The 22,256-nt window shown below is 42.0% G+C and overlaps 1 protein-coding gene across 2 annotated transcripts in view; it reads left to right on the plus strand.

Moving 5' to 3' along the window:
* The window catches only part of THBS4 (thrombospondin 4), a 79,040-nt gene that overhangs the window by 47,440 nt on the left and 9,344 nt on the right, over positions 1-22,256 (plus strand). For both annotated transcript variants that reach the window (XM_075932343.1, XM_006119153.4), the window contains exons 8-16: positions 1,927-2,064; positions 4,504-4,581; positions 7,616-7,768; positions 11,532-11,636; positions 11,872-11,979; positions 16,235-16,394; positions 17,679-17,797; positions 18,374-18,426; positions 21,549-21,742. In XM_075932343.1, coding sequence (XP_075788458.1) covers positions 1,927-2,064; positions 4,504-4,581; positions 7,616-7,768; positions 11,532-11,636; positions 11,872-11,979; positions 16,235-16,394; positions 17,679-17,797; positions 18,374-18,426; positions 21,549-21,742 — 1,108 coding nt within the window. The remainder of the gene's footprint in view (positions 1-1,926; positions 2,065-4,503; positions 4,582-7,615; positions 7,769-11,531; positions 11,637-11,871; positions 11,980-16,234; positions 16,395-17,678; positions 17,798-18,373; positions 18,427-21,548; positions 21,743-22,256) is intronic.

Raw genomic sequence — 22,256 nt, forward strand, 5'->3', positions numbered from 1 at the left:
AATACAGTACGGGTACATCTACACAGCAGAATTATTTTGGAATAACTGATGTTTCGAAATAGTGTGCATCTACACTGCAAGCCATTATTTCAAAATAATGTCGAGATGGAGGATTTCTTACTCCAACTCCCGTAACCCTCATTTCGTGAGGAGTAAGGGAGGTCGAAGGAAGAGTGTTCTTCCTTCAACTTCCTGCTTTGTAGACAGTGCCAAAAGCTGAATTAAGCTATTTCGACATCAGCTACACAGCTGGCATAGCTGAAGTTATGTATCTTAATTTGACTTTTGCCCTGCAGTGTAGATATGCCCTACTGCAGCTGAGCCCTTACCAGTATCAAGTAAAGTGAAACAATTACTGTTAATGCCCCCCACAATTAGCCTTTTTAAAAATTTATAATCCACTGTAAACCCAGCTCTTTTTCAGCAGTACTCCGGTCTAGCCACATATTCCCCATTTTGTATTTGTTCATGTGATTTTTTCCTTCCTAAATGAAGTACTTTCCCCTTGTCTTTATTGACTTATTGTGTTGATTTCAGATCAGTTCTGCAATTTACCGAGGCTGTTTTGAACTCTAATCATGTCTTCCAAAGTACTTTCAACCCCTCCCAAGTTGGAAGTGTGTTCTCCACTCCATTATCCAAGTCATCAGTGACAATACTGAATAATTCCAGACCCACTAGATAATGGTGGGAAGAGCAGGCATCCTTTAAAATATTTTATATTTTCTATTACTTGTGTAGCCATCTGTTTGAACCATACATAGGGAGATGGAAAATGAACATTTTCAGGATTTGCCTTCCTATTAGCAAATGGTGTTAGTATTTGACAAATATGACTGACTAGGACACATGGCCATTTAAACTCAGACCACTCCCTCCCCCCATATTTTATCAAATAGCAGCATTTTGCTTTTGTTTGTATGTGCACAGTCATTTCCCCACAATCTCATGACTGCCACAATTCCAGGGCTTTTTACTTATTTTGGTTATGCCCATTGTACAGTAAAACTCTGATAGTCTGGCATCCAACTATTCAGCACGCCCGATACTCCAGCATCAAAATGCCAAGTGCTCCTGACCAGCTGATTAAAAAGCCTGCTGCTCAGCACACGTGCTGCCTGTAACCAGACAGAGCATAAGGTTGGGGGGGGGTGGGATCTTATTACAGTATGGAGAAGAGTGTTTTGCTTCAGCGAAGAGGAAAGGGGAGGGAAGGAGAGGGGAAGGAGGATCAGGTTACAGCACAGAGGAGACTCGAAGAGGAAAGGGGAGGGAAGTGGGAGGGAGATTGTGTCCTGGCCAGCTGTTAAGCCCTGCAGCTGTACCAGACCTCCCGATTCTCCAGCAAATCTGATAATCCGGGACCACCTAGGTCCAAAAGGTGCCGGATTATCAGAAGTCTACTGTAGCGATACTTTGTCAGACTTCAGAGGATGCTGAGTCCATACCACGGAGGCATGGGTGAGCCGGGCAGCTGCCCAGGGCTGTAACCCATGGAGGGCGCCTGATGGCAGCTGTAAGGGGTGCGCAGTGCATGGCTCCCGCAGTGCCAGCCCCGCGGCGCTTGACAGCAGTGCCCTTGCCCCTACGGCTGCGGGGTCATGCACAGCCCGGCGCGTGCGCTAGCAGCGCTGGCCGAGCCGGGCTGGGCAGCGTATGCGCCGTGTGCCCTGGGGGCAGGCCCCATGGGCGGGCCTGTGCATGCACCCTGCGCCTGGGAGCGGCGCCGCATGCCCAGGCCCAGGGTGCCAAAAGGTCTCGGGCCAGCCCTGCATGGAGGGGAGATATGGGCTCATGATTTGAGCAACTTCTAGTGCAACTGTACAATTCAATATTATTTAAGTGCTGTTTAGAGTGTTATATTTTAGAAGCTGAGATTGTTATCAAATCACTGATCCAAGTTCAATGATTAATTTGTCTTTTTAGTGCCGCTATAGTCCATGCTTCCCTGGGGTGCTTTGTGTGAACATTGCCCCAGGCTTCCGATGTGAGGCCTGCCCTCCAGGATACATAGGCCAGGCAGTTCATGGGGTAGGAATCAACTCTGCCAAGAATAATAAGCAGGTAAGTGGCTTACATACGCTCCGCCATCTCCACTGAGAGAGACTAATTTGGTATTACTTTTTTGTTTTCCAAATACAGCTTAAAACAAAACTATCAAACATTCCAGTGTCTTGGGCAATCCTGTGGAGATTGTTGTGTTATCGAATAGATGGCTACTTTATTTTTTCCCTGACTTTAACAGCAAACCAATAGGTTAATGCAGGGTGATAGGAAGACAGGAGAAGGACTTAGCTAGTGAGAAACATCCTGTAGGATTTGATATGAAGCAACTGGTACCTGTGAGGGAAAGGGGTGCAGGGAGGGTCACCCATAGAGGTAAGGAGAGGCATGTCAAGGCACCTCATTTATCAATTAAAATTCTGGTGGGCACATGAAGGAGGTGTACTTCCTGAGTGCTACAATGAGTTACCTATGGATTTGATAGAAAATGCCAAACTTTCTGTAGGTCTCTCTGGTATCTTCTAATGGAGAATTATATTCTTTCTGTAAGGGTGTGTCTAAACTACACCCCTCTGCCGACAGATGAATGTAGATTAGGCACATCACTATTGCAAATGAAGTGGGGATTTAAATACGCCGTGCTTCATTTGAATAGAAATGGCCGCTGCTTTTTGCCAACACGGCACTTTGCCGGCAAAAAGCGGCAGTCTAGACAGGGATCGGTCGACAAGGAAAACCTTTTTTGACTGATCCATTATGCCTCGTGCAACGAGGTTTACAGGATTGGTTGGAAAAGGATTTCCTTGAAGACTAATCCCCGTCTAGACTGCCGCTTTTTGCCCGCAAAGTGCCGCGTTGGCAAAAAGCAGCAGCCATTTCTATTCAAATGAAGCGCGGGGTGTAGTTTAGACACACCCTAAATGTCTATAAGATGGACCACAAAAACCTACATTAATGTTAGCATCTTCCATAAAACTCCATAGACCAGATTCTGGGCTGAGTCCTGACTTGCACTCTAGTGACAGCTATAGCACCTGTGGTCACTTCAAGGTCAGGGGAGTCTTCAGTTGGCCAGATTGGCCAGGTTCATGGCTGCTTTGCATTCCTATAAGGACACAGCCCTATAGGATTTTAGTACAATTTCTATAGAACCCTACTGGTTGAGGTGCCATTAAATTCTGTAGGAGTTTCTCAGAAGGATCACAAGCCAACCAAAAAGCAACAGAGTGTATAAATGAAAAAAGTTAATTTGTTCTTCATGCTGTATGTAGTAATATGTTTTGTTACCTCACCAGTTATAGGAAGTTATTTAACAGGGCATTACAGTAGTTCAGGACAGATTCTATGATATTATTAATGACCATTTTGTTTGCAATTGTTAAGAGACTGTCTACTCTTCCATCACAGATAAAACATAAAATAAGTTGTTGTTTTTTTAAATAAATTCCATTATATTCATAGCAGCAAATTAGATTTCTTCTGAGATTGAGCTATGCTGTGGAAGGGAAGAAAGGCACGATCTCAGAAGCAGTGTCAGAAGGCATTATGCCTACACAAGCCCTATTCACTCTTCTTTGTAATTAAATTGACTCTAAAAATATCAGCTGTACTAGACAACTTACCCAGCATTGCACTGGTCTGGAGCTGGAGGAGGAGGGGCTGGCCCAGGAGGGTGGGGAAAGGCTGTGAAGGCCACCTGCCTGCTTCTCCCTGGGGCCAGCTTGGTGGCAGGGGCTGCGGGGCCACATCGGCAGCTGCTCCCTGGGGGCAGTCCAGGGCAGTGGGGGCTGTGTGGACATAATGGCCCAGGAGCAGCCCAGATGGTGGGAGCTATGCTGCCGGCCCATGTCTGCTCCCCAGGGTTGGGGCAGTTGCTGTCCCTTTTGGGCATTCGTGAGTATAATTGTTTCACATCAAATGGAAAGGGAGCAGTGTGATAGGCAGGACAGTCGCATTCCAGGCACATCCCATTGTCCTGGCACAACCAAACCCTGACCCTGCTTTAAGTTCTGATCAGAGGAAGCCGCATACCAAATTTGGTGGGCCTAGCTTTTACCATTTAGGAGGAATTCTTGAATAAATGGACTCACGGACAGATGAGGACACATAGAGGGACAGACACGCAAACTCTCTAAAATTATATAACAGATTAAACCAAACAATAACAGAGTTAGCCCTCACAACTTCTTCTATCTGGTAGAGAAATATCATTGTCCCCATCTCACAGACTGGGAATGATGGCACAGAGAGGCTAGGTTATTTTTCTGCAGTCCCATAGGAAATCTGTGATGGACGTGAATCCAGGTCTCCTGGGTCACAGGCCAGTATTCTAATCCCTGGATCTTCCTTCCACCATTTTTTGTATTTAGATTGAATGCCATATTTAAAATACTTGTTCATTTTTCCAAAGCCTTTGATGGTCAGTGGATGATTTCCCTTAACACTTGGCTCTAAGGTTCACTAGCATTTTATTATAGGCTTTTTTTTTTGCTGTATTAGGTCTGCTTGGATTTTGATGAATGTAACAATGGCCAAAATGGAGGTTGTGTTCCAAATTCCCAGTGTATAAACACCATGGTGAGTGTCCTTTCATTTACTGTTTTCAAAACTGACCATTTACATCTGGCTGTGATTTGGATCTTTGGTTCCAGCTTGGGATCACTTCTATATTGTATCTTTTAGTTCTCTCTAAGCTAACGAAAAGATCCCTATCTCTTCCCTAAAAGGTAAAACAACCAGTGCTTAGTGAACAAATAGCATGGATACATGAACTCCATCCCGTCCTCATCACTCAGCAGTGACAGCAGTCTTCCCTTCATCCCCTGCAGTTGCAGGGAGTCCTGGCAATTGTATGGGGTTTTGTGATGGGTCATCCTCTGAAGAGATACATATATTCATTCCCTGCTGGGAGTAGCTACAATAAGACTGGGACACAGGCCTTGTGCCTGTTGGTAGAGGCAATCTCCCCGTCTTTCTCTCTCTTGCCATAGTATGTAGCAGAAGTCAGAGCAGAAGAAGAATGATACTTCTACTGCCATATTAGAGTGAGCACAATGGAACTAAAAGTGGAATGAAAGGACTGAAAGGCTGAGAAAAGGAGTGGAAGCCTGTTTTAATGCACCTTGGATCTTTCACTCCAGTGCACCCTACCGGTAACTGCAGTTTCACTGAGAGATGGTCTGCTGTGTAGAGTAAGGTAGTATACTCACACAAAAAGAATAAGAGAGAATCCACACATTTAAAAATTTAAATTCACAGAGCACTTATAGTGATATCAAACTGCAAAGCTCTGGGTGAAGTTCTTTTCTTACCACACCTCTTGCTCCTGATGAATATCTTTTTCTCTTTGTTAACATCTACTGCATTTCTATCGGATGCATCTTTTGTCTTCTTACTGGAGCAGGTATTTTCTACAGATCTTCAACCCTTTTTCATGCAGTCTTTAGAGAGGCACATGGGGTTCTGGGCCAGCCAATTCTTGAACAGATCATCAATGGAACAGGTTGTCTACCCTGCCTCCAGTCAGTAGCACCTAGGTCAGGAAAAGCTGTTTTAAAGGTTAACAGGGGTGCCCAAGCTCTGGTTAACAGGCTATATAAAGCCTACGAGAGCATTAGGCTCACAGCCTGCTTCACCACAATATACTAAGGGCTGATTCATTCACATTTTGTCTACATCAAGTGTGAACTAAAATGATGTAAACAATTTTGTAATTGTGTTGTTTCTATGTATGGGATTATCTGTCTAAATACATTTGAAACAAACGTATACATCAATATATACATCAATATTTTAAATCTTATTCAATTCTGTAGAATCTGTTTGGCCTACACCAGCTTGTGCTTACATTTATGTGGCCCTCCTGTGAAAGAAGGCTCTCTCTCTGGGCCACTGAACTTATTTGGAGCCATGACAGTTCAGAATGCATTGTGAAAATCCAAAGTAAATAATGGATTTCAGGAGTTGTGGGCCTGGGTGAACTGAACCCATTGGCTTGAATTAAAGGGGGAAAGAATGGCTGGATTTCCTTCAGCCTTAAGCATGTGCAGATTTCAGCTAGCTGCCATTTTCTAAACTACCACTCATTATTTGATTTGTGCAGTTCTCCATCTATCTCCGTTTGCAAACTATGTGGCCTATTGCCATTAATTCAGACAGTGAAAATCTTAAACAAATCCAGACAAAACCCATATACTTCCTGGTCTAGACAAAATACTCCATCTGTCGATTATGAATATACTTTTCCAATCTACCTTCGCTTGACTTTGCGCGTCTCCTCAAACCTCATAGGCATGCCCCTTAGTGAGCTACAGCGTGTGTGTGTGTGTGTGTGTGTGTGTGTGTGTGTGTGAGAGAGAGAGAGAGAGAGAGAGATCACCATGACTTGCAGAATGCATTTGTGTGCGTGATCACGGTGGCCTGCAGTGTGTGCGCGTGCGTGTATGTGTGATCATGGAGGCCCAGAGAGAGAGCGTATATAACAAAATAATTTTACTAATCACTGTTTCCACTCAAATTTTTCATTAACCTCTCTTATGCACATTCATTGCATGACTATTTTGAACTCCTTTATATTTTAAAAAATGACAGTCCACATTTACAAAAAAAAAAAAAAAAAAACCACTTCTTGCCCCAGAAATTCCTGCATATAGGCCTGTATTGATTATGGTGGGTTTTACCTCATATTTCATTGGCTTGTTCACAAGACAGCAAAAGATGAAAAATAACTAAGCATGAGCAACAGGGAGCTCAGGTCTAAATGAAGCTCCTGTATGGAATACCTGCCATCACCAGCAAAGGCATTAACTGCAACTCCCTTGCTTGGAATCTCTGGGCTTGTTTACATAAGAAAGTCACAGAGGTGTAGTGTACAGTGATATTTTAAGATGATTTACTGAAACCTGTGCAAAAGGCCGTGTAGACTCCTATGTCAGTTTAAACAAGGTTCATTTTGATATGTCAAATCCTAGGCCTTGTCAATACACAGAAGTTGTATCAGTTTAGCTTAAATAATTTAAAAACTGATTTAGCCAGAGCATACTTTTGGGTGGCTATACTTATTTCATCTTAGGAGCAGCTAGTTTCAGTTTAGCTTAAACTCGTTCCCAATTAAGTTAAACTAAATCAAACCTAGACAGATTTATACCAAAATAAGAGTGTCCACACATACTTTGCACTGGTTAAATTGATATAGTTAAACTGGAGTAATCTGTTTGTAGACATGAATCCAGCAAAGAATGAACAGACATGGAAATTGTAATACCCTGTTTTGCCTTAAAGATGATTCAACCTTCCTCCTGAGCAGGTTTTAGGGACATTCATTGGGTAATGTAGAGAAGTTTGCATTGCTGCAGGTATTCTACCTTTTCTCAGGATAAATAGGAAACTTCAGTTCCTCCACAACTGTCAGTCTCTCATGTTTGACAGCACTAAGTGCACATGAAAAGGGTCTGTTCACAAAAGAATTAGCAAAAAGTCTCAGTGAACACGAAACTTAACCTTCACATCACAAATGAACAGCGTGAGGCAACTCATAGACACACTGTTGATGAAAGAGGATTGCTTAATGCAAAGCAGTGAAACTCGGACATACAATTGATTGTCCTTACAGGGTTCTTACCGCTGTGGCCCATGCAAACCTGGTTACATTGGAGACCAGGCTAAAGGATGCAAGGCAGAGAAAAGCTGCAGAAATCGAGCCTTGAACCCATGCAGTGTCTACGCACAATGTATTGAAGAGAGACGTGGAGAGATTTCATGTACTGTAAGTTGGTGATACACTATATTTTAGGTCACTCCAGAACAAACTAGAAAAAAACAGTCCTCCCGAGGCAATGAGCAGTATGTTTTCAGACGAGTGTACACTTTGATCAGTACAAAAATGCATTTGTAAGTAGAGGGTAACACACTCATTTAGCCCAGTTACAGACAGTTCGGTTGTGTCCAGATAGTCTTCCCCCTGACCTCATAGACATGGTATGTTTATGTGGTACCCACATCTGGGCGGCTACATTTCCCATGCTGCCTAGCAGCATTTACATGATTGCATTCTGGAAAGTTTGCCCTACTATCTGAGTACTGTGCTGTACTGTCTCAGCAGAAAAGCATGCCAAATATCAATGTGCACAGAGCAAGCAGCAGCGTCTTGTGGATCTTCAGATATGTTCTTCTGCTCAGAGAATTGGAAGGAAGGTTTTCTGGCTACATAGGTGTGATTATGGGCTCCTTTCTCCGTAACAAGATAATAGTATTCTGACCACATTATTTGAAGACTGAACATATTAGATTAGATCTCTGGCAACGGTAACACATAGTTGGTTGCTATAGTTATTAGTGATGCTATGTATGAGCACAGACTACACCACTAAACAGGTACAAACTCAATCAGATGTTTTAAGTGTAGCTGGAGTCTTAAATACAGTGGGACTAATAGCTGCAGCTTTGTATGGGCAGACTTTTAAGTGAAGATTTATTTGATTTTGCCACAAGGAAGCCTAATATGAAGGAATTCATATGGCAGGAACAGCAGTTCCTCCACTGTTTCTAAAAGCATAAAATCATCACAATCAATACCTACTGTATTGATTAAAGATTTGTATTGTTCTTCTCTATGGTTTATTTAAAAGATTATAAGGGGAGTTTCCTACTTTTGTAATGAAAGTGTTGTATAGATTTATTTACCTAAGAGAATTTCTCTTTTGGTATGATAGTGCCAGATAGTGAAGGAGTCATTTAAATTTGGTGTTGGTTAAAATAATCTGAAATTCCAAAAGACTGTTCCCTGTTATGGCAAATATTTTTAATTCTAACCTTATTTGTCCTTGTTTAAAGAGATATAGTAGAAGGAATCAGGTGTCTGGAGATTCACTGCAGCAGAGCTCAATTCTATGTCTTTAAAAATAAATGTCATATGTATTGGCAAAGTCTCTAGAACACTGCAATATTTCAGAGCTGCTTTCTGTAGCATGGGTTTATAAATTCTGTGTCAATAGAGATTACTAATCTGCTTGTGTCGACCAATGGGATACAGCCACTTTCAATTATCTTTGTGAAATAACCTGGTGGTTTTATCCATATTCTTTATGGATAAGTTTCAACACCCCCAAAACACCACCATAACTGAAATTTACCTGGCTTGCTAGCTGGCATTCTGAGTAGAGAGGCCAAAGACATAGTTCACTTATGGACTTTACTGTCCTTTCTACCCCTGGAAGTAGCAACTCTAAACCAAGATTGAAATGCATCTGTGCAGCAGGAGGAGGAAGCTATCCCTGATAGAGTGTGACCAGAAGGTTCCTCACCTAACCTCAGTCTTTGCAGCTCCTCTTCTTGGAAGCAACAGACTGATCCTGCACCCTGAATTTGAATACCACTCAGGGTTCCCTCTAACATTTTCTATCCTTGGGCAGGTTAAATTTTCTTTTAGGCAGGTTGAAATGTCTTATGTGCACCACCAATATTGAGGCAATGTATGTGTGCGTGCACCACCAATACAAACAAAACAAATGCACACAATTTTAAGCAGTCCATATGTGTGGAAGAAAATGTATTAAAACAAGGGATATTTAACATGGATCAATGCATATGATATTCAATATGAAATTAAATAAAAAAGAAAATTAACATTACACTTGGAGTACACATATCAACCTAACAGTTCAAGCTAGTACTAGCTACTTCTGACTCATAAGAGCCAGAATTCATATAGCAAAGATCAGGCCTTAATGTAATACAATATACTATGTATTAATTAGTAACAGATTTTTTTTTTAAATCATTAAGTTCAGAGTTTTAGATATCTGCAGCACTCCATAAACATTCTGTTAAAGGCATCTTTTTCGTTCTTATCTTAAGCTATTAACACCTTATGGAAACTTTGTTTGAAATACAATCATGCAAATGTCTTGGCACATACACTTCCCTTGCAGCCTGCCCCCTGCCCTCAACCCAGTCAGACAGAGAGGACTACAGCTAGTCAGACACCCCAAACAAACTGCCCCGCCTCACTGCACAGATGCCAGCATCCACCCACCCACCCTCTCTTTCCCCAACCTACCCAATGCAGTCAGCCTCTTGTCTCCCTCCTCCTTCCCAGGAGGCTTGAGAATGCTGAGTGTCTGCCTCTCTCTCCTCTTGCAGAGGGAGCTCTAAACTCCCCTCTGACTCCTCAGCCAATTAATTAATTACTTTCTCCCTTCCTCCCCAGCCACTAATTGTCTCCTTAACTCTGGTCATCTGAAGAAGTGAGCTGTGCCCACGAAAGCTCATGATACCATCTACATGTTTTGTTAGTCTGTAAAGTGCTACCAGACCATTTGGTTTTTTTCCCCCTTTTTATGGGCTTTCTGAGCTCTTCAATTCAAACAGGCAGCTAGCTCCCTTTAGCTGCTTGCTCAGTGAGCCACTCCTCCCCCTGCAAATCAGCTGAGCTCGCTGCCTGTGCGGGACCTTTGAACTTCTGAGTGGGGCTCAGAAAACTGCTGCGTGAGCACACAGATGCTCAGCTTGAATACCATATATGCTCTGTAATTTTCTTCTGGGATCTGAAGCTAATTCAGACATTTTTCCTGATAGTGCTTCTGCTGTCACCTTCCTTTCTGTACTTCTACATGCATCTCATTTTTAAGTACATTTCAAAGGAAAACTGGGATATTTAAAATCCATACAGCCGGTCCCCGAGTTACAAATGCATCCATTTACCACCGTTCATATTTATGACCAACCTCCTCTACAGCCGGAACCTGAGTTATGAACAGAATCCGCACTTACGAACAGCACAGCCGCACGTCAGTGAATGTAATCCAACTTACAAACACATTGAGTGCTTGGAACATAACTCGTTCGTAAGTCGGGGACCGGCTGTATCTGTAACAGAGATTTCCAGATATTGGGGCTGTGGACAGTCAGGAGAGGTCTGAAGTCCCCATGCAATTTTACCCAGACACTTGTGTCTGCATTTTCAGCAGTTGCATCCACAAACTAGATATTTTTGAGAACTGATAGCATTTGGATGCTTCAACATTCATATGAAGAAATGCTCAATTTGCAAGAGTAAAAAAAGAAATGTGAAAAATACATCATTGAGATTTCAGACTTCTTTCTGAAAGTCTGACCCTCAGAATATATTTTATCTTTCTTTTTCCAGTGAATTTGCATTTTGTTGCCTTTCAGGGAGACTGTCAACCTATGCTTTACCTCAGATCACTAAGGCTTATATTTTCAAAATCAATCACTAATTTGGATGGCCACCTTGAAACACTGAGGATCTGAGCCTCCACAGGAATCATTTGGAGTTGTGGTTACTCAGCATGTCAGAAAAATCAGGCTTTACATGTCTGCAGCTGGCCATCCAAAATTAATAGATACATTTTAAGTTTGGAACTAAATTGACCCCTACCTCAACAGAGAGTGTTGAACGTGCACTGTATATTGAACCTTTTGTAAAGCAAGCCTAAGGCCCCATCCTAAGCAATGCTGTACATGTCTGCAATTGTTTAGTGTTTCTGTAACAGTGTTTTCATTTATAGTGTGGCATTGGTTGGGCTGGTGACGGTTATATCTGTGGAAAGGACATAGATATTGATGGCTATCCTGATGAAAAACTTTCATGTGCTGCAGATAGCTGCAGAAAGGTAGGAAGCTCTTCATTTTTAATCATCCAGGGGAGTGATAGTAGGGGGCATGGAAAGGTCATGGGCGGGGGGAACACTACAAACAGGAAGCACATTTTCAAGTTTTATTTAAAATATATGCCATTAAGAAACTTTTCAGGTAAATAGTAAAGAAAGTCAGTCAGGCCCCAGGAGAGAGAATTCGATTCATCTTGTAGAATGCTGGTCATATCTCTTGGGTTTATTTTTTGCATAGGACAACTGCAGATTTGTTCCAAATTCAGGACAAGAAGATGCAGATGGTGATGGGATTGGAGATGCTTGTGATGAGGATGCTGATGGAGATGGAATTCCTAATGAACAGGTACTGTACACAGATTTAGAACAAGGTTCAGATTTGGGATTTCTTGCAAATCGGATGAACTAAAGTTGGTGAAAGGTGGGATGTTTCTAAACCTAATACAGGACCATTTTTCTTGGCACATGTCCCATTGCCCTCACTATTTTTAGCCACCCCAACACAATAGCACTTTCTGTAATGCACTCATTTTCATTTATATGAGGCTCACATCAAAGCCCTGAAAAAAAAAATCACACTGACACACAACTTTATCTCCAACCTACCAATGCAAGACTGAAGGGAAAAACAACTGAGGTGAGTTGGAAGTATTTCAAAGGGACGTTGTTAAGGGCCCAAAAGCAAACAATTCCGCTGTGTAGGAAAGACAGAAGATATAGCAAAAGACCAGCTTGGCTTAACAAGGAGATCTTGCATGATCTCAAAATAAAAAAGGAGTCATATAAAAAATGGAAACTAGGACAAATAACAAAGGATGAATATAGGCAAGCAACACGGGAATGCAGGGGCAAGATTAGAAAGGCAAAGGCACAAAATGAGATCAAACTAGCTACAGGCATAAAGGGAAACAAGACGACCTTTTATAAATACATTAAAAGCAAGAGGAAGACCAAGGACAGGGTAGGCCCACTGCTTAGTGAGGAGGGAGAAGCAGTAACAGGAAACTTGGAAATGGCAGAGATGCTCAGTGACTTCTGTGTTTCGGTCTTCACCGAGAAGTCTGGAGGTGTGCCTAACGTAATGAATACAAGCAGAGAGAGGGTAAGTTTAGAAGATAGGATACACAAAGAACAAGTTAAAAATCACTTAGGAAAGTTAGATGTCAGCAAGTCACCAGGTCCTGATGAAATGCATCCCAGGATACTCAAGGAGCTGATAGAGGAGGTATCTGAGCCTTTAGCTATGATTTTTGAAAAATCATGGCAGACAGGGGAGATTCCAGAAGACTGGAAAAGGGCAAATATTGTGCCCATCTATAAAAAGGGGAATAAGAACAACCCAGGAAACTACAGACAGGTCAGTTTAACGTCTGTCCCAGGGAAGATAATGGAGCAGGTAATTAAGGAAATCCTATGCAAACACTTGGAAGGTAATAAAGTGATAGGGAATAGCCAGCATGGGTTTGTGAAGAACAAGTCATGCCAAACTAATCTGATAGCTTTCTTTGATAGGATAACGAGCCTTGTGGATAAGGGAGAAGCGGTGGATGTCATATACCTAGACTTTAGTAAGGCATTTGATACGGTCTCGCATGATATTCTTATTGATAAACTAGACAAATATAACTTAGATAGGGCCACGATAAGGTGGGTGCATAATTGGCTGGATAACCGTAGTCAGAGAGTTGTTGTTAACGGTGCTAAATCCTGCTGGAAAGGGATAACAAGTGGAGTTCCGCAAGGGTCTGTTTTGGGACCCGTACTGTTCAATATCTTCATCAATGATGTAGATATTGGGATAGAGAGTACGCTTATTAAGTTTGCAGATGGCACCAAACTGGGTGGGGTTGCAACTTCTTTGGAGGATAGGGACATAATTCAAAATGACCTTAGCAAGTTAGAGAAATGGTCAGAGGTAAACAGGATGAGGTTTAATAAAGAGAAATGCAAAGTGCTCCACTTAGGAAGGAACAATCAGTTCCATACATAGAAGATGGGAAGCGACTGTCTAGGAAGGAGCATGGCAGAAAGGGATCTAGGGGTCATAGTGGACCACAAGTTGAATATGAGTCAACAGTGTGATGCTGTTGCAAAAAAAGCAAATATGATTCTAGGTTGTATCAACAGGTGTGTTGTAAACAAAACTCGTGAAGTCATTCTGCCGCTCTACTCTGCACTAGTTAGGCCTCAGCTGGAGTACTGTGTCCAGTTCTGGGCGCCACATTTCAAGAAAGATGTGGAGAAATTGGAAAGGGTACAGAGAAGAGCGACAAGAATGATTAAAGGCCTAGAGAACATGACCTATGAAGCCAGGCTTCGTGAACTGGGCTTGTTTAGTTTGGAAAAAAGAAGATTAAGGGGGGACATGATAGCAGTTTTCAAATATCTAAAAGGGTGTCACAAGGAGGAAGGCGAAAATTTGTTCCTCTTGGTTTCTGAGGACAGGACAAGGAGTAATGGGCTTAAAGTGCAGCAGGGGAGGTTTAGATTGGACATTAGGAAAAAATTCCTAACTGTCAGGGTGGTCAAATATTGGAATAAATTGCCAAGGGAGGTGGTGGAATCTCCCTCTCTGGGGATATTTAAGAACAGGTTAGATAGACATCTGTCAGGGATGGTGTAGACGGAGCTTGGTCCTGCCTTGAGGGCGGGGGGCTGGACTCGATGACCCCTTGAGGTCCCTTCCAGTCCTATTATTCTATGATTCTATGAAGCTTAGATTCTGTAGTATGCATCCAATGGCAGTGTCATGGGGTTCACCACTCACTGTTTGTCTGGTGCCTCCTCCTGGTTGCTCTGGGGATTAGTTTACATGATCTACCCCCATTCTTGTGGTTGTATGCCCTCACTTTGTCTTTCCTTGTAGTATGCAGCCCCCTCTCTCACTTCAGGGTCATCTTCACGCGTCAGCTCAGTGAGCATTCCCCCCTTTCAGGATATAGTCCTCCAAAGTCTCTGCCACTCCCACAGTTACCTCAGCAGCTTTCTTGTTCACTTCCCCAGTGGTGCATGAGGGAACTCAGGCCTGCCCTCTATACTGGGTTCCAGTCCAGGGAGCCTCAATCTAGCAGTTCTGTGCTTTCCTCTCCCAGCCCTAACTATTCCTTCCCTGGACTACTACTTAAAGCTCTTTGGTTCCCCTTCTTGCTCTGGGTGTACCAACTCTAAACACTCCTCTCTCTTCTCAGGGAGTGAGAACCCTTTCTTAGGGAGCACACCTGTCTGCTGCCAGCTTCCTGGCTTTATAGGCCCCACTTGTTCCTACACAGCTGAACCTCCTTGCTGTCAGCTGCTTGGCTCTTCCTTCAGGTGCAGCCTGTGAAATTTATAAGGTTACCTGGCTAGCTTAACCCCATCCAGGCTTGTGTGGGATTGACATCACATCACAGGCAGATATATTAACAAATTCAATTACATTAAAAACTAACAAATCAATTTCAAATGCATGCCTCAGATTGTTACAGCAAAATAATTTTCAATTCTCAAAAAACCTAGGAATTTATTTGCTAGATGGAACAGCAATAAAATTAGTCTCATCCCCAAAAACGAACTTAGAAGCCCATTTAATAATTATTATAGTTCAAATAATTAACAGTTCAGTTTGTAAATTCAGTCTTTACATAGGCCTAATCCAAAGTCACAGCAGTCAACACAAGCCTTTCCAATGATTTCAAAGGACTTTGGGTCTGGCCAGGTACTCAGAATCAGTTTGGGAAGATTCACTGAGTTATTGGTGCATAACAGAAAATGTAATTCCTGCTTTAAATGAAAAACTGAATGTAGCTCTAACTATGGAACTGCTTTGGCACCATCACAGTATTGAGCCTCCATGAACCTGTAGCTACTGCAAACTAGCTTAGGGACCTACTGTTCTGTGCATCTGTGGGTGGAGGATGAGAACTCAAGTGTTCAGGAGGGATGTTCAAAAGAGGAAAGAGACATCTCCATTATATTGCCATTATAGACCCTCCTTATAGGCCTTCCAGAATTAATACCAGATTAAAAAAAACCCATCTTAATCTGGAATTTAGACTTTTCTGAGTCAGAAAGTCCTATTGCCAAGTATTTCACTGAGTCTCAGTTTGAGAATATACCACTAGGGGGAGCTGGGCAACTTACTTTTCTCCTAATGCAGTGGTTTTCAATCTTTTTTCATTTGTGTACTCCTAAAAAATGTCATATGGAGGTGCAGACTCCTTTGGAAATCCTAGGCATAGTCAGCAGACCCCCATGGGTGTGCGGACCACAAGTTGAAAACCCTGTCCTAATAAAGTGAAGCCGTGTGCACCCTGAAATAGAAACATTAAATAAGAACCTGCATTCCAAAGGAGACATGGGAAATGAGAACCAAAATGCACTGTGATGAACAAACCCCTATGCACATTGTATCGCTCCTCCACACACATTGCATATAAAAACTTGAAAGTTGGTCTAGAATTAGTGAAATCTGGTCCTGATTTATTGACCACATAGAATGCCAAACTATTTCCAATACTGTATTGCTATCTGCAAAAGAGTTTACAGCACATAAATGAGCATAGGGATTATTTGACTCCAGTAAGAATTTAACAGACGGGAATTTGTGTTTGTCTCCCTTTTAGGATAACTGTATATTGGCTCCTAATGTTAACCAGAGGAACAGTGATCAAGATATCTTTGGAGATGCTTGTGACAACTGTCGCACAGTCTTGAATAATGACCAGAGGGACACAGATGGTGATGGGAAAGGAGACGCCTGTGATGACGACATGGATGGAGATGGTTGATAGATCTTCGCTTAACATCTCTGTTATTCTTTAAACTCACCCAGCAAGTACTGTGTGTTAAGGCACGGGTTAACTACGCCTGCCCCACAAGCAGCAGCAGCTCTTCCGCCAAGAGAGTCCTGTCCACACCAGTGAAAATTACATTGCTCAGGGGTGTTTATTCAGAGTCCTGAGCGACATATGTTATGCTGACATACGCTGTAGTGTAGACATTGCCTTAGAGAGGATGTTTGTCACCAGCTCTTAGGTATCTCTAAGACCGAATACTTTAGTCCTAGTTTCCAAGAATGATGGGATGGTAACCTGTGCCCTGCAAGGGAGGGGAGAGGGGAGAGTGTGAGGACATCCAGCTTCAAAAGTTAAAATCTAGAAGGACACTTGACCCATCTAGAGGCACATGTGATCCCTCGCGCTCCCCACCCATCACCTATGTCCGAAAATATTTTGTAAAACCCCACAAATTTGACGGTTTCCCTCCTTGCAGTTGTTATGACTGCAGCAGAGGACATGAAACTTGTTGCAGGAATGATTCTAACTACCCGGTACCATTGCAGAGTGTGATAACTATCAATCCCAACAGCAGGAGCAACTCAGACTACACTGCAGCCAATTTGGGGGTGATGTCACTTAGTCAAACATCTTCGCATGAGAGATTTTGTCAGAGATAGCTCATTCCATCATTGCTTGCAACTCCTAGTTGCAGCTGTTTTTATTTTACGTAAATATTGATTTTTTTTATGGCAGCCCAGGCTCTGGACACAGTGCTGCAATTAAACCTCACAATAATTCATACAACAATTAAAAGGCTGGTGAACATTTTAATGTACTAACAGCAAAAAAAAACCAGTGCTCTTCACAATAACCCACAGGACCAACCACATCCCTGCACATTTGAAGGCCTCTTGCCTGAATGCCCAAGAGATCCCAGTCATGCAACATTTTATTTTCATTGCTGTGTGGGGCTTGAAAGAAAATCAAGTCCCCTTAAATATAATAACAGCGATAAAATGTCAGATGGTATTAACTATACGGTATGAGGATAGAACGCAGTGAGGTGCTCCCATCTTTGATTAAATGTTATGTGCACAGAAACAAAACAGATCTGCTGTTAACATTTATGATACAGTCACACACTGTGCCCCAAGTGAACTGCTGCAGACATTGGTGATGGCTGCACAACAGTGCTGTATTCTGTGACAATACATCAGTAGGTGCATTTGGAAAATACTCATTTGGAACCGGAGGGAATAATTTTGACTAATATCAGTGACTTTTACAGGTATTAAGAACCTTTTGGACAACTGTCAGAGAGTTCCCAACCGGGACCAAAATGACCAGGATAATGACGGCGTTGGTGATGCTTGTGACAGCTGCCCCACTATCAGCAACCCCAATCAGGTTAGTGAGAGGAAGAAAACTGACAGGTGTTCGTCTCACCTGCTCTTAAAAATCTAGGCAGATATCAGCTGCTCCCATTTTGTTAAAGGTCAATGGGAAAGTCAATGAGAAGACTCCATTAGGAGTATTAATTAGTTTAATTTATTCTTTTATTAGGACTAAATCATGATTTTCTTATTTAGACAAAAAAACCAACCTGTCGCTACAGAGTTAAATGTCACTGAGTGAGCAGATTAGACTTGCTACATCTTTTTGTTCAGCTATATAACACTGTAGGCTTATTTTAAAATTCCACAGGAGGAGAATCTCTTCTAGAAAAGGAAGGCTTACTCCTTTTTAGTATCTCAGACAGCTTTTATTTTAATTCTTTCAGCTAGAGCTCCAGAAGCTACTGTTGCACCCATTTTAATAGTTATTTGCTTCTCTGCCCTTTTAAAAATAGGTTTTCCTTTTTGGATCACCCCCATAACTAGAAGATATATTTTATTTTAAAACCCTGATCCTGCCAACATAGTACTGTCATTTTAATGTTCTCTCGGCAATTAATACTACAACTTCTTCTGTTTCTGTTTACAGTCAGATATTGACAATGACCTGATTGGAGATTCTTGTGACACCAATCAAGACAGGTACAGTGTCCCATCTAATATTAACAGAAGAGTGATATTGGGCCAAATTTAGCCATAGTGTAAGCTTATCTAACTCTACCCACTTCAGAAGAGTTGCACCATGCTCCTCCTAGGGCTCAATTCAGCCCTAAGTTATTTTCAGTACTTCCTGGCCAGTAAGGAATGTATTTTAGGTTTTCATTACATAAAATTATTTTCAATCAGCAATAGCCATAGTCATCAATTACTGTCAATAATGCAGCAGGTAAACTATCCCTTTCACTTTTTCCCCATACACATATGTACATTTCATGAGTTCATCTCAAAAAAGGGCATAGAAAACAGGTACATTACATGATTTACAGCTGATTCCATAGAAATAAAATTGGTAAGCTCTGTACAAAGTTTATATTATCAAATCAAAACAAAAAAGGACAATTTTAGGGTGAGGTATTTTCTCCATTAACACACAAGCCTTCACTGTAGCATAAACCAAGTTTCTTGTTTTTTACAATGAACATACCTTTAAAAAAATGTTTCCTCGCCTTAGCAAAGTGGTGATAAAGTTTCTCTTCATCTCTTGCAGATATTAAGTGGTGGGGAGCAGCAGCTGAGGGTGTTTTAGGGGAATCCATGAAATGCTATTTCTTTACTCCCAAGAACAACAATTAGCTGTATTTGCTTTTACTTATGCTGAGAGCAGCTCCAGCAAAACAAAGTTTAGGCATTATATTTTATTCCTCTCCCCACAAGGGAAAGACAGCTACTCCTTCCCCCACTCCCAAAGCTTAGGAAAGGGAAAGGGAAAACACCATTTTCTACTCATGGGAAAATGATCATTGTTAAATTCCAATCCAAGATAATTAGCATACTGCAACCCATTGAGCCTGGTCTGCACTAAGTATTTCACAAAATTACCCTACCCTATTCTATCCTCCTGGGTATTAGCTTTATCATGGAGTGAAGCTTGATTGTAAAAGAGAGTGAGGCCTTGTCTTTGCTACTAGGGTGTGTTTTCTGTTTCAGGGTAGTTATCACATAAGCTATCCTGGGGTAAAAGCACAGTAAAGACAAGGCTGTATAGTTTTTCCATGAGGTAAAGACAGGGGATGGGCTATGCTACAGTGACACAGCTGCTTTTGCGGAAAAACTTGCCAGCTGTCTGCACTGGCTGCTTGAATTTGCGCAAGAACACTGACAATCTAATGTAAGATTGTCAGTGTTCTTGCACAAATACCATGCTGATCCCGTTGGGGGAAAAAGCCCTCTTGCGCAAGAAGGCCAGTGTAGACAGCTAAAAACTGTCTTGCGCAAAAAAGCCCCGATGGCGAAAATGGTCATCGGGGCTTTCTTGCGCAAAACTGCATCTAGATTGGCACGGACGCTTTTCCGCAAAAAGTGCTTTTGCGCAAAAGCGTCCGTGCCAATCTAGATGCTCTTTTCCGCAAATGCTTTTAATGGAAAAACTTTTCCGTTAAAAGCATTTGCGGAAAATCATGCCAGTCTAGACGCAGCCTAGGTGTGCAGCCATAGCACCACAGCGTAAAAGCTTCCCACATCTATAAAAGGAGCTTTTCTGTCAATGTAGTTAATCCTCCTCTCTGAGAGGAAGTAACTAGGTCAAGGGAAGAATTCTTCTCTTGACCTAGCTGTATCTACACCAGGCATTAGATCACCTTAACTGCAACTGCACTCAGGGCATAACATTTTTCAGTGCTCAGAGTAATATGGCTAGGTCACATGTAGGCGATGCTTAAGTAACAGTGTGATATCCCCAATGGGGTTGATCTCATCTATTTTACCCTAAAATAAAACCAAAGTGCATATCTCTAGTGCATTTTTGCTTCAAGATACCTCACACATTTGTTAACTACAGGGAATAGACTCTTCTTTTTTTTTCTTTTTTTTTTTTTTTAGCAGTGAAGACAAGTCCATTGATAAATGTTGAAGCTATTTCCTTACTTTCACTGCACTTCACTGTGGTTCCGTCTACTCTAGGCAAAAAGGTATTAGGGGAAAAACATTGCCGGAATGCCTCAAGTTTGCAACACCTCACACTCCCACCTAACAGGAGCTGCAGGTGCCTTACTAGCATGGGTTATTCAAGTTGGTTGCATTACAGCACCTGGAGTAAGGGCTTCAGAAAGCATCTGACTGAGCCAGTATGATGAAGTCACTACACCAAGGTCAGGAAACCACACGTAGATTTGGAAGGACTAGATTTTTATTGGTGAAAGGTTGATTTCACCAAACACACAGAAACTCCAAACAAAATATTTCTATCCATATTAGTAGCAATCTACAGATATGGAAAGTCAGATAAAGGCTATTTGAGAACTTTAGAGAACCCTACCTTAATTTTTACAGCACATGTTGTAATGCTGGAAATTCCTCTGCTTCAGCTCCCCCTCGCACCCTAACCCCTGTGATTTACCATGTGTCACTTTTAAGAAGAGTGAGGCTTTAAGACCAAGACACACAGCTAGGATCGGGGAGGGGGAGGCAGGAGGGGGTGTGTCTGCTCTGCCTGGAGAAGGCAGCCTCCTCCCCATAATTTGGTACAATGATAAAAATTGTAATTGATTAAAAAGTAGAAAAAGCTTAAAAATAAACATTGATTTTTTTAAAAATCAAGTTCTGCCAAGTCTAGCCAAGTGGTGCAGTTGTGTTAGTTCATCTGGGCTTTACTGCAGGGCTGCTGCTGGTGGGACATTTCCCAAAAACCTCTCTTAGCAATGCATGCCATAGCCTAGGTCATCAGGAAACCCAGGGCACATTGGTACAATATGTCTTTTAATTAATATTTAGACACATCAAACTTTGTGAAATGTTGTTAGACCATGGTAGGGAGAAGCAAGGCAGATAACCACTTCCTATACTCAGTGTCCTCACAATCAAAAATGGAAGCTTCAGTAGAACCAGATTAATTATGAGCAAGTTCCATTGCCCAATAAATCCTATTTCACAGTCCTGGTGAAAGTTTTTCTTTTGTTACACGTTCTGGAATCAGGATGCATCTGATGGCACCAACAGCACTTTATATTTCAGATTGCTTAGATGCAGTTCTCTAGTCTGAGCACAACAACTGACAGTGTGTGTGGTTTGTTGGTGTGTGTGGTTTGTTGTTTTGTTCTCGTTCCTAGTGATGGAGACGGACACCAGGACAGCACAGACAACTGTCCCACAGTCATTAACAGCTCCCAGCTCGACACAGATAAGGATGGCCTGGGTGATGAGTGTGACGACGATGATGATAATGATGGGATTCCGGACCTCATCCCCCCGGGCCCTGATAACTGCCGCCTGGTTCCCAACCCTGGACAGGAAGATGACAACAGTGAGTCTATTCTACCCCCCTATGCAGTTAGCAAGCATGCAATCCACTTACTGTAAGGTAGCAAGTTCTCACCAAGGGGAACCAAGTCCCCATAGGACCTTGTTGTCCAAAGTCTAAAAAAGTAGATTTCTCCTTTGTACAGAAGGGGGCCCTGTTACTTCTAAGTCAGCATTGAAACATATTATTAGTAGCAGCAGCCAAAGGCTCTATCCCAGTGTTTCTCAACCTTTTTTTTATATATAAAGTACCCCTTTTTCAAAAAAACAAAAGTACCCCCAGTACCTATAGTTTTCAGACACACATTTTTTTCTACCATTGCAACACATTTGTTTAAACAACTTACTTATAGCCAGGTGGGTGATGAAATTTTTGCGTGTAAAAAGTACAAAAAATTTAAAAAAAACACTGTAAAACTTGAAACAAAAATTCAGTTTTCTCCAAATTTCAACTATGTTGACGTACCCCCCAGATTTCTCTTGAGTACCTTTAAGGGTACTCATACGACTGGTTGAGA

Source organism: Pelodiscus sinensis, chromosome 6 (genome assembly GCF_049634645.1).
Source record: "Pelodiscus sinensis isolate JC-2024 chromosome 6, ASM4963464v1, whole genome shotgun sequence".
NCBI classification, from domain to species: Eukaryota; Metazoa; Chordata; order Testudines; family Trionychidae; genus Pelodiscus; species Pelodiscus sinensis.